The sequence below is a fragment of the Amblyraja radiata genome, chromosome 7 (genome assembly GCF_010909765.2).
Source record: "Amblyraja radiata isolate CabotCenter1 chromosome 7, sAmbRad1.1.pri, whole genome shotgun sequence".
In the NCBI taxonomy this organism is placed as follows: Eukaryota; Metazoa; Chordata; class Chondrichthyes; order Rajiformes; family Rajidae; genus Amblyraja; species Amblyraja radiata.
The window spans coordinates 90,260,682-90,273,196 of NC_045962.1; the positions used below are offsets into that span (position 1 = coordinate 90,260,682).

The window sequence follows — 12,515 nt, forward strand, 5'->3', positions numbered from 1 at the left end:
ATGTCCCATCTACACCAGTCCCACCTGTCCACCACCCTCCAAACCTGTCATATTATCCACGTGTAGGAAGGAACTGCAGATGCTGGTTTAAACCGAAGATAGACACAAAAAGCTGGAGTAACTCAGCGGGACAGGCAGCATCTGTGGAGAGAAGGAATGGGTGTCATTTCGTGTCGGGACCTTTGTGACCAGTCTGAAGAAGGGTCTCGACTGAAATGTCACCAATGCCTTCTCTCCAGAGATGCTGCCTGTCCCGCTGAGTTACTCCAGCTTTTTGTGTCTATCATCCATGTACCTGTCTAACTGTTTCTTAAATATTGGGATAGTCCGTGCCTCAACTACCTCCTCTGGCAGCTTGTTCCATACACCCATCACCCTCTGTGTCAATCTGTATCTCTTAAATAATCTCAACATCTCATGACAAAAATGCAGGAGAATCTCAGCGGGTGAGGCAGCATCTATGGACCGAAGGAAATAGGCGACGTTTCGGGTCGAGACCCTTTTTGAGACTGATGTGGGGGGGGGGGCGGGGGGGGGGACAGGAAGAATAAAGGAAGAGGCGGAGACAGTGGGTTGTGGGAGAGCTGGGAAGGGGAGGGGACGGAGGGAGAAAGCAGGGATTACCTGAAATTGGAGAAGTCAATGTTCATACCGCTGGGGTGTAAACTGCCCAAGCGAAATATGAGGTGCTGCTCCTCCAATTTGCGGTGGGACTACCTCTGGCCATGGAGGAGGCCCAGGACAGAAAAGTCAAATGGGGAATGGGAGGGGGAGTTGAAGTGCTGAGCCACCGGGAGATCAGGTTGGTTATTGCGAACCGAGCGGAGGTGTTGGGCGAAGCGATCGCCAAGCCTACGATTGGCCTCACCGATGTAGAGCAGCTGACACCTAGAGCAGCGGATGCAATAGATGAGGTTGGAGGAGGTGCAGGTGAACCTCTGCCGCACCTGGAAAGACTGCTTGGGTCCTTGGATGGACTCAAGGGGGGAGGTAAAGCGACAAGTGTAGCATTTCCTGCGGTTGCAAGGGCAAGTGCCTGGGGAGGGGATGGTTTGGGTGGGAAGGGACAAATTGACCAGGGAGTTACGGAGGGTGCGGTCTTTGCGGAAAGCGGACAACGGAGGAGATTGGAAGAGTGGCCAGTGGTGGGATCCCATTGGAGGTGGCAAAAATGTCGGAGGATTATCTGTTGTATATGACGCCTGCTGGGTGGAAGGGGAGTGAGAGCAGAGTCACGTGGTATAGAAGTGACCCTGGTGAGAGCCTCATCTATAGTAGAAGAAGGGAACCCCCCTTCCCTAAAGAATGAGGACATCTCCGATGCCCTGGTGTAGAACACCTCACCTGGGTGCAGATGCGGCGTAGATAGAGGAATTGGGAGTAGGGGATAGAGTCCTTACAGGAAGCAGGGTGGGAAGATGTGTGGTGCAGATAGCCATGGGAGTCAGTGGGTTTATTAAACATTCTTAAACTTTGTTAAACTTTCTTAAATATCTCATTTGCGAATCTATTTTTCGTTCCAGAAAATGTCTTTCCCGTGGTCCACAAACGGAACTGAAGACTTCATTATAGATCCAGACACAATTTCATGTGTCAGAAGAGAGTTTGTGACCATGAAGACCATCACGGCGGTGGTCTACAGCCTGGCGTGTCTCTTGGCCGTGACGGGGAATGTACTGGTGTTGGTGGTCATCCTTCACAACCGCCGCTCCATCTCATCCACGGACGTCTACCTGCTCCATCTGGCCACGGCCGACCTGCTCTTTGCCCTCACCCTGCCCTTCTGGGCAGTGGACGCCGTGTCTCCCTGGGTGTATGGTGACGCCATGTGTAAGGTGATCAGTATGTTGCAGGAGGTGAACTTTTACAGTGGCATCCTCCTGCTGGCCTGCATCAGCGTGGACCGCTACCTGGCCATTGTCCGCTCTGTCCAGTCGCACGGCCACAAGAGGCCGTGGATGGTCAAACTGGTGTGTGCCATCGTCTGGCTCGTGGCCCTGCTCCTGTCCCCGCCCGTCCTCTACAATGAAGTGTTCTACGGCAATGAATTTGACTGGTCCGCCTGTAACGAGGAACACGATGGTGATTTTGACAAACCGTGGAAACTGGGCATCAAAGTTTGTCACCTGGTCATCGGCTTCCTCATGCCGCTGGCCACCATGGTCTTCTGCTACTCCGTCACTGTGTGGAAACTGTGCCAGACCAAGGGCTTCCAGAAGCAGAAAGCCATGAAGGTCATCATCGCGGTGGTGCTGGCCTTCCTGGCATGCTGGCTGCCCTACCATCTAACCATGGTTGTGGACATGCTGGTGAGAGTCAAACACATCAAAGTCTCCTGCATCCAACGTGACCACTTGGACAGGGCCGTGCTGGCCACCCAGTGCTTGGCCTTTCTTCACAGCTGCATCAACCCAATCCTCTACGCCTTCATCGGGGTGAAGTTCAGGAGCAACCTGGTCAAACTCCTGGCTCATAAAGGCCTCATAAAGAGAAGCGAAGAATCCCAATTCAATAAATCACGCTCATCCTCAGTCGCTGGGCAGACATCTACCACCATTTAGACAGCTCCCCTCCCACCCCTCCCCCACCACCCCCTTCCCCCAACCCCATCCCACCCCTTCCCAACAAAAGACACAAATTGCTGGAGCAACTCAGCATCTCTGGAGCACATGGATTGGCGAGGCATCATAAGTCGTTGGAGCAGAAATTAGGCCATTCACCCCATCAAGTCTACTCTGCCATTCAATCATGGCTGATCTATCTCTCCCTCCTTACCCCATTCTCCTGCCTTCTCCCCATAACCCCTGACACCCGCACTAATCAAGAATCTATCTATCTATCTCTGCCTTAAAAACACCCATTAATATCTGCAGTTCCTTCCTACTAGAATTTCTGGCAAGTCTCCAGTGACTTCTACTGAGCTCCACAGAATCACCATATTGGGATGTGTCCAATCTGAATGTGGCACCCAGAGTGATACAGCATGGAAACAGGCCCTTCGGCCCAACTTGTCCACACCGACCTACATGCCCAATATACAAGGCCCGTGTTTGGCCCAGATCCCTCCAAACCTGTCCTATCCATGTACCTGTCTAAATATCTCTTAAACATTGTGATAGTCCCCCCTCATCTACCTTTTCCAGCAGCTCATTCCAGACACCCACCACCCAAAGTCCAATGTCCACTATGGGTGAACGAGGGTACGGTCCGGTTCACCTCCACCCCATTGCAGACACTGGACTCATAATAACCCGAAACCTAAACAGATGTTGACTCAACACTTCACGCTGCCTCGGGAAAGCAGCCGACATCATCAAAGATGTGTCCCTGTCCCACCCCAGTCATTCCTTCTTCTCCCCGCTCCCGTCCGGCAGAAGGTACAGAAGCTTGAAAGCGCGCACCACCAGACTCAGGAACAGCTTCTTCCCCTGTTATCAGGCTTGTGAACGGCCCTTCCATAAGCTAGGGTACTGTCCGATTCACCTCCACCCCATTGCGGACATCGGACTTTGTCTCTGGAACTGATGCGCTACAATGTAGAGAACTATATTCTGCACTCTGTATCTTACCCTTTGCTCCACCTATTGGACTGAGATAATCCAGCACTCTGTGAAACGTCACCTATCCATGTTCTCCACAGATGATGCCTGACCCGCTGAGTTACTCCAGCACTCTGTGAAACGTCACCTATCCATGTTCTCCACAGATGCTGCCTGACCCGCTGAGTTACTCCAGCACTCTGTGTCCTTGTGTGTATTCACCAGTTTCTGCAGCTCGTGGTTTCTACAAAAGAGTGGTTTGTTTTTCCTGTTTCTGCCTGGAACCGTGAGCTTGGCTTCAATAAGCGGGCGTTGCTTCAACATGTATTCTGTACGGTTGCTGTGAAATAAAAGACCTTTGGTTTCCACCCGGCCTCGATTCTCCTGCTCATTCAGTTGGTCTTCAACATAACTCACCGAACAGCGAAAAGCCCGGATAGAGTGGATGTGGAGAGGATGTTTCCACTAGTGGGAGAGTCTAGGACTAGAGGGCACAGCCTCAGAATTAAAGGATGTTCCTTTAGGAAGGAGGGGAAGGCAATGGGAGCCCAGCGTGTGGGAACCGCCGTGAAGAACAATTAGGGCCCGGCGTGGGGGGGGTCGCTGTGAGGGACGTTCTCCCCGTGACCTGCGTGGGTTTTCTCCAAGATCTTCGGTTTCCTCCCACACTCCAAACACATGCGGGTTTGTAGGTTAATTGGCTTTGGTAAAATTGTAAATTGTCCCTAGTGTGTGGGATGGTGCTAGTGTACGGGGTGATCAATGGTCCGCTCGGACTCGGCGGGCTGAAGGGCCTATTTCCGTGATGTATCCCTAAAGTCTATAGTATTGCACGCCAATGCCTCTACTTCCTTAGTAGACTAGGCATGTCTCTAATGATGTTACTAATGTCCGCAGATGCACTCTCTAATTGGGATGCAAGAAATTGCAGAGTTGTAGATGTTGCCCAGTCCCTCACACAGACCACACTCCCCACCATTGTAGATGTAGCCCAGTCCCTCACACACACCACACTCCCCACCATTGTAGATGTTGAAACAACAAACAAGTTTATTCATGGATAACCCCTTGAGATGGAGAGTCATCTCGTTTTCGAGGGGGTCCAACATAGAACATACAGCACAAGACATAACATACATAGAGGCTCTCATTGGACCTTCATTACTGGCATTCCTGGCCTGCTCTGTGTGATCAATGAATGTTATATCATCCATGTTGCTGGTCATGTAGTCCAGTCGTAGTTTTTGTAGTGTCTGGACTCTTTGGGCTGTTATTAGCGCCATCAGCATAACTACTTTCAAAGTAAGTTTTGGCAAGGATAAGGCCGTTGGTTGTCCCCACTGACGAAGGTCAGTACCACGCTCACATCCCATGTGTCCGTGTATCTAGGCCTTAGAGGTATCAAATTATAAATTCCCTTCATGAGTTTTATTACGAAGGGGTGCGTTCCTATCGGCCCGTGCCCTGCCTCCTGTGTCAAATAAGAGGACAGTGCACATCTGGCACTGTTGATTGCACTATAACTTAATTTATAGTCATAGTACAGGCTTGATAGGAACTCCAAAACATCCGATATCCGAACTGTGTTGTAGGTTATTTTGTTTGCATGGCAAAAAGTTTCCCACTTCTTAATATGAGTGGCGTACTGTTTTTTGGTACTCTCCCTCCATGCTTTTGTGATGACATCCACAGTCCGTTCGGATAATCCAATGTCTTGAAATGGCCTTCTTAGAATCTGCAAACCAACAAATCAATCCGGTCTGAGAGTGGATGGCTGCTCCCTGAAACTGGGTTTACTAGGAGATCTCTCCTCTTAGGTACAACCATTAATGGCTGGACTCTGATCCCCAATATTTTTGGGAACCAGGCTTGTGTAGGCCAATCTGGTACTACTATAATGCCTGTGGCTTTGTCTTGCTTGAATTTTGCCAAGCATCGGTTTATGAGGCGGAATGGTGGGAATGCATAGATATACATTCCTCCCCAGTTTAGGGAAAAGGCATCCACTGACTCTGCTCCTGGGTCTGGTTCCCAGGACACATATCTGGGTAATTGATGGTTCAATCTAGATGCAAAGAGGTCCACATCTGGAGTGCCAAATCGTATTGTTATTTCTTTGAATACCGTACGATCCAACATCCATTCTATGTTATCATTAAACATTCGTGACCTTGCATCTGCCACCGTGTTATATCTCCCTGGTAGATATACTGCCGTGACCCAAATATCCCTCTCAATGCACCAGTGCCAGATGAGGTTAGATAATCTGTCGCATGATACAGATTTTACACCACCCATGTGATTGATATATGCTACCGCCGTAGTGTTATCAATCTGAATTTGAACATGCACTTGTTGCATGTTGTAACAGAGAGACTTGAGTCCATATTGTGCCCCCAACAATTCTAGGTAATTGATTCCATATTGTTGGAGTATAGTTGACTCTTGCTCGTTCCATCTGCCTCCACAGCTCTTGTCTGTGTTTGTGGCTCCCCATCCTAACCCGCTTGCGTCGGTTTGGAGAAACACTGATGGGCTCTCGATAAAGATTTCCCTTGAGCTGAGTCTTATGTTACCCATCCACCATTGTAGTTCAATGATGGCTTCTGGTGGTAACCGCATTAATTTGCCAAACTGACCTGCATGTTGTTTCAATGCTCGTTCCCTGTAAATGCTGGTAGTGCAAAGGTCCGTAGCGTACTGCAGGAAATGCAGCTACCAATTTCTCTATAGCACCAGCTGTTTGTCTGATAGTTAGTTTGTATTTCCCCATCAGATCATAGCAGGCTTTCCTCAAGTCTTTTTGTTTGTCTTTTGGCAGAGTCACCAACATGGTTACTGTGTTTATAGTAAATCCTAGATAATCAATTACCTTGGTAGGAGTTAACTTTGATTTTACTGGATGGATTTGGAACCCAAGTTTCTCTAACAGGGTTTTGGTTGCCTTGACTGTTGCTTCTGCCAAATCTTTGGTGGCTCCAAAGATGAAAATGTCATCCAAATATGCCATGACTATGTGATTTTGAGATCTTAATAGCCCCAGAATTGGTTTTAGTAATTTGGTAAACAGCCTAGGGGCTGATGTCATCCATTTGGTAGAGCCTTGTATTGCCATTATTGACCCATCCAGGTAAACTTCAAATATCTCCTATACTCTTTGTGAATTGACACCGAATAATATGCATCTTTTAGGTCGATGCATGCCATATAGCCATTTTTGGAAACCAACTGAGTTGCTGTTCCAAAATTGTCCATTTTGAAGTGTTTGTATTGCACATATGTATTTAGTTCCGCAAGGTCCAGAATAATACGGATCCCTCCATCTTTTTTCTCTTTTGGAAAAATGTTGGATATAAATTGGTGAGGTTCTGTATATGACCTCTCAATTACATTATTGTCAGATAGTGTTTCTATGTCTTTTTGTATATCCATTGTCTCTTTTTGGGAAAATACATATGTGCGTGTATTCGAATGTGTTGGTGGTGGTGATAAATTGAAATTGAATTCAATTTTGAATCCTTCTATACTGTGTAGTATGAATGGATCCTCTGTAACCCAACACCATTCTTTTAAGAAGTATTTCAACCTACCACCCACCTGTAAGTGAGGTTTGATTGGTATGTTCCCTAAGGAACTGGTTTGACTTACCTCTGTTGTTACTGGCGTTGTGGTGTTTGCTTTTGTCCGCGAGGTTTGGGGAGCAGAGCTAGTGGTTGCTCCCTCATCCTCGCTGTCGGTCTGCTGGGGCCTGCCCCTAAAAAAGACCTTGTCTCAGAGGTGAACCTTCCTCATGTGCCTGGTTCTCTTGGTGTGAAACGCCGAGAGCTGTAGGGGTGGAATCTTGTGGCTGGGCCCCTGGGTGTGGGCTGACCTCTTGTTATGAGGCGCACAGTGTTTGCCTCATCATCCAGGTCCCGTACCTGTCTGGACAGGTCTTCTCCAAACAGGTACTTGCCGGCTGGGTGTCGCTGGCTTTAGAAAGTGCAGCATTTATTTGTATTTATTGCCGGCTTTATAGCTTCTTTGCGTATGCAGTTTATCTCGAAACGTGCATTGCATAGCAGTGCCATGGTGTCTTCCTCCCGATCGGTGAGGATGCCTCCTTCCACACCGTCCGCAAATGAAGTGATTCCTGACCCCAGCAGGTTTAACACTTTTTGGAACTTCAGTTCCTGGTTCCTTATTATGGGACCTATTTGTCCCCAAATTATGCGGTTTACCGCTTGCACCTTTAGGGAAGCACAGTTTGATGGTGGGGGGTATCTGTTTAGGGTTTCCTCCATAACCAGATCCTTCAGTTGATGAGACGCCAAGTAGTTTATATTCCTTGCAAGGTCATCATCCAATGGTGCTCCCAATGATGTGGAGATCGCATATTTGGTAGATTGTAGGGGTACTTCCTCCAGTCCCCCCTGGGAGTGTTCCCCCCCCGTGCTTCCAAACTTTGTGTCCGGGTAGTCCCCGTATGTGCTTCCCCCTTCCATGGGGAAGACATATTGCTGACCAGAGTATGAGGGTGCTGGCACGGCCTGTAAATAGGACTCGTGCTGATAATGCTCCTTCCTTCGGAGTTTATCATTATCATGGAGCAGCTTCTCCACCAGCTGCTCCATATGGGAGAGTCGTCCTCGGACGCTTCCCGATGAGGGAGGGTATCCCTCTTCCCCGGACTCACCCGAGTCTACGGGTCTGGCAGACTTATGAGTGGCTTTACGTCCCGCCGGGACCACCACGGTGCTGATCTCCTGCACCATCCCTGCTGCTGCCGGTTCTAACGCCGGCGGCAAAGTCGGTGAGAATGAGTGTCGTCCGCTCCCGGGAATGCTGCGGTCTTCGGCAGCCGGTTTCTCCGCGGACCTTCTCTTCGACATTTTCGGCCTCTGAAAGAAAACATTTCTTCTTGGCCTGAACAGAAAACACGCAGGGTAAGTAGTTCAACTTTCCTTACCTGCCGTCTGTTTTAAATCCCAACGGCTGGGAGGACGCAGTGCCGCTCCCGTCCGTAGCGCGCGTTGCTTTCAGGCGTAATGACGCGCACGCAGACGGACGGCCCTTCTTCACGTAGTCACTCACGTGACTCCGAAGTAAAATCAACATTATTACATGATATATTATTTCATGATATTGTGACATAATACAATATAAGACCTTGTTACACTATGCAATACAATAATACATAAGTGTAACGGCCATGCATATACAATAGATATGCCAAATGATCACACACAGAGCAAGCTAGATAAAAGAGCTCGAAGACTCTAATACTAGGAACAGGTACATGGTTTTATAAGGAAGGGTAAAAGTGTATTTTTAAATAGACGAAATGAGCTAATAGTTCTTATGGTACTAGGCAGAGTGTTCCAGTCAGAAGGAGCTTTGAATTTAAATGCACGTCTCCCAATTTCTTTGTTAGTTCTTGGAATGAAAAAGAAGGGTTGCTGAATATGTCTTAGTGAATATGAGGGTGTGTATGGTAATAGGTCCAGTTTTAAATAAGAAGGGTAATTGAGATGGATGCATTTAAAGATGAACTGGAACCAGTGGTAACATCTTCGAGCGTGGGGGGATAACCAGTTTAGAGTTTCGTACACAGAACAGTGGTGAGTTATATATGGACACCTTAAAATAAATCTGCAAAGACTATTATAAACTACATTGAGGGGTTGAAGGTGTGTATCAAATGTATTCTGATAGACAATATCAGCATAATCCAGTGTTGGTAGTAGTAGTTGAGAGACAATTCTTTTTCTCATCTGAAAGGTGAAACAATTTATATGCCGGTAAAGAATAGCTAGATTACAGCTGAGTTTTTTAGTAATCGTCTCACTATGCTGCGTAAATGAAAGCGTTGGGTCGAGCCAAACACCAAGATATTTGAAGTTCAATACTTGTTCTAATGGTGATCCTTCATTAAATGATATAGTCAGATCTACAGAATTACCAAGGCCTTGTCTGGTACCAAATAACATACTGCATGATTTATTTTTATTTAAAATTAATTTGTTAAATAATAGCCATTTCTGAACAGAAGTAAGATCTGATTGAAGGGATCTTTCAATTTCAGACTTGTTAGTACTAGATGTATATAGCACTGCATCATCGGCATATAGTTGTGTTTGACAGTCAGAACAGATATTAGGGAGGTCATTTATGAAAATAGAGAAAAGGAGTGGTCCCAAAGACGAACCTTGCGGGACCCCCTTCTCAACAATTAAGAAATTGGATTGACTTCCATTAAAGGTGACACATTGGCGTCTGTTATGAAGGTATGAGTTAAACCACAGTAGATTGTTTTGAGAAAGACCAATAGAGTAAAGTTTATCAAGCAGTAGGTAGTGGTCAACAACATCAAAGGCCTTGGTTAGATCAAGAAAGATGAGTTTACCATCCTCAGAAGCTGTGAACACATCTCTGGTGAGTTTTAACAGAGCTGTAGTTGTGGAGTGATTAGGTCTGAACCCAGACTGGCATGGAGATAGAATGTTGAAAGTTGAGACATAATGTGATAGGTACACAAAATTGCTGGGGAAACTCAGCGGGTGCAGCAGCATCTATGGAGCGAAGGAAATAGGCGACGTTTCGGGCCGAAACCCTTCTTCAGACCCCAGTCTGAAGAAGGGTTTCGGCCCGAAACGTCACCTATTTCCTTCGCTCCATAGATGCTGCTGCACCCGCTGAGTTTCCCCAGCAATTTTGTGTACCTTCGATATTCCAGCATCTGCAGTTCCCTTTTGAACACATAATGTGATATCTGGTTGAACACTAGTTTCTCGAGGATTTTAGCCACCGAGTTGATAATTGAGATGGGGCGGTTATCAGACCTATTATGAAGCAGGTCCAAAAGCAACTAGACTCCTGGCCAGACGCCTGCGTAAACAGCAGGCCTCTAATACAATTAATCAAATAAGAGATCCTAAAACCAATCAATTATCACATGAGCCAGATGAGATAGAAAGAATATTTGAAGAATACTATAAGAAACTCTATTCTAAACCACCATCAGCTGACGAAAGGACAATGAGAAGTTTTCTTAACTCACTTGATCTGCCATCAATTGGTGAGACACAAAATAATACCATTACGTCACAATTTACGGTTAATGAGCTGGAAGCTGCGATCAGTAGACTCAAGGCTAGTAAATCACCAGGCAGCGATGGGTTTCCACCAGAATGGTACAAGGCCTTTAAGAAAGAGCTAACACCTCTGCTCCTGTCTTGCTTTAACTGGACCCTTAAAGAGGGCAGGGCTCCCCCATCATGGAAGGAAGCAATTATTACCATTTTACACAAAGAAGGCAAAGACAAAGAGCAATGTAAAAATTTCAGACCAATCTCAATTTTAAATGTAGACTACAAACTATTTACCTCAATCATTTGCAAAAGACTCGAGACTTTTGTACCAGATCTGATTAATGAAGACCAAACTGGATTTATTCTGGGGCGTCAAACACAGGATAATATTATCTCGGCGCAGAGGGAGAAGAGGAGGGAAGAGACAGTAACTCTAAGACTTTTGCCTCCATCACAGTGAGGAGGTGTTTGGTGAACTCACTGTGGTGGATGTTAATTTGTGTTTATTGTGTTTTGTTATTATTACATGTATGGCTGCAGGCAACAGCATTTCGTTCAGACCGAAAGGTCTGAATGACAAATAAAGGATTCAATTCAATATTAGAAGAACCCTCCACATTGTGGATAATGCTCAAAAAAAGGATACAAATATGGTCCTGGTCAGTTTAGATGCAGAAAAAGCCTTTGATAGTGTTAGTTGGGTATTCTTATATGAAGTACTGAGGAGATTTGGTTTCAATGAAGATGCAATTCGGTGTATTAAAACAATATATCAGGAGCCTACAGCTAGGATTAAGGTAAATGGAAACATATCAAAAAGGATCCAGTTAGAGAGGGGCACAAGGCAAGGATGCTGTCTTTCTCCTACTCTCTTCGTTTTGTATATTGAACCCTTAGCACAAGCAATAAGGCAGAGGGAAGACCTGCAGGGGGTCACAATAGGGGGGAAAGAACATATAATTGGTCTTTTCGCTGATGATATCATTATTTTTCTTGAACAACCAGATATATGTCTCCCAAATCTAATGAACCTATTTGAAACATATGGATACTACTCAGGGTATAAATTGAATATAACAAAAACACAAATTCTTTCATTCAATTATTCTCCATCCCAACAAATCAGAGATGCATATAATCTGAAATGGAATTCTAAAACGATGCAGTATCTTGGTGTAACTATAACCAAAACGCTTTCCAACTTGTTTGAAGCTAATTATAACAAAATTGAAGAAAACATCAAAAAGGATGTTGAGAGGTGGTCGACCCTTCCTCTAGACTTCAGTGCCAGAATACAAACGGTAAAAATGAATATCCTACCTAAACTACTATATTTATTCCAATCTCTCCCAATTAATGTCCCCTGGGGTAAATTCATAGCCTGGGATGAAATGATCTCTAGATTCATTTGGAATAACAAAAAACCAAGAATAAAACTAACAACACTTCAACTGCTGAAAAGCAAGGGTGGAATGGCTTTACCAAATCTGAAGAAATACTTTTATGCAGCTCAACTCAGACCTCTGGCTTGTTGGTGTAGACATGATTATGAATCTCGATGGAAAGGGAGATACAGGGTTACCAGACCCAGATTTTGGTGGGAGACAAAAATCTGAGAGGGGCTTTGAGACATGCTATGGATCCAATAGTAGCATTTACATTAGAAATATGGAATGTTATAGTGGAAAAATCCAAATTAAAAAGAGGGGTTCACGCATTGAAGTGGTTCGCATATGACTCAAAGTTTAAGCCAGGGGTGTATGATTCAAAATTCAAAGAATGGGCACAAAAAGGCATAACGGCAATGTATACAGTTTCAGAAAATGGCGAGTTTATGAGCTTCCAAGATTTAAAGTCAAAGTATGGTCTCGAAAACAAAGATTTTTTTAGATACTTACAATTAAGA

The 12,515-nt window shown here is 45.7% G+C and overlaps 2 protein-coding genes across 2 annotated transcripts in view; one reads left to right on the plus strand and one right to left on the minus strand.

Annotated features, from left to right (window-relative positions):
• The window catches only part of LOC116975639, a 613,100-nt gene that overhangs the window by 279,433 nt on the left and 321,152 nt on the right, over window positions 1-12,515 (minus strand). The window lies entirely within an intron of this gene.
• On the plus strand, window positions 1,614-2,561 carry LOC116975661 (C-X-C chemokine receptor type 2-like). The gene has a single exon (XM_033024987.1). It carries the CDS (start codon window positions 1,614-1,616, stop codon window positions 2,559-2,561), a length of 948 nt encoding a protein of 315 aa, XP_032880878.1.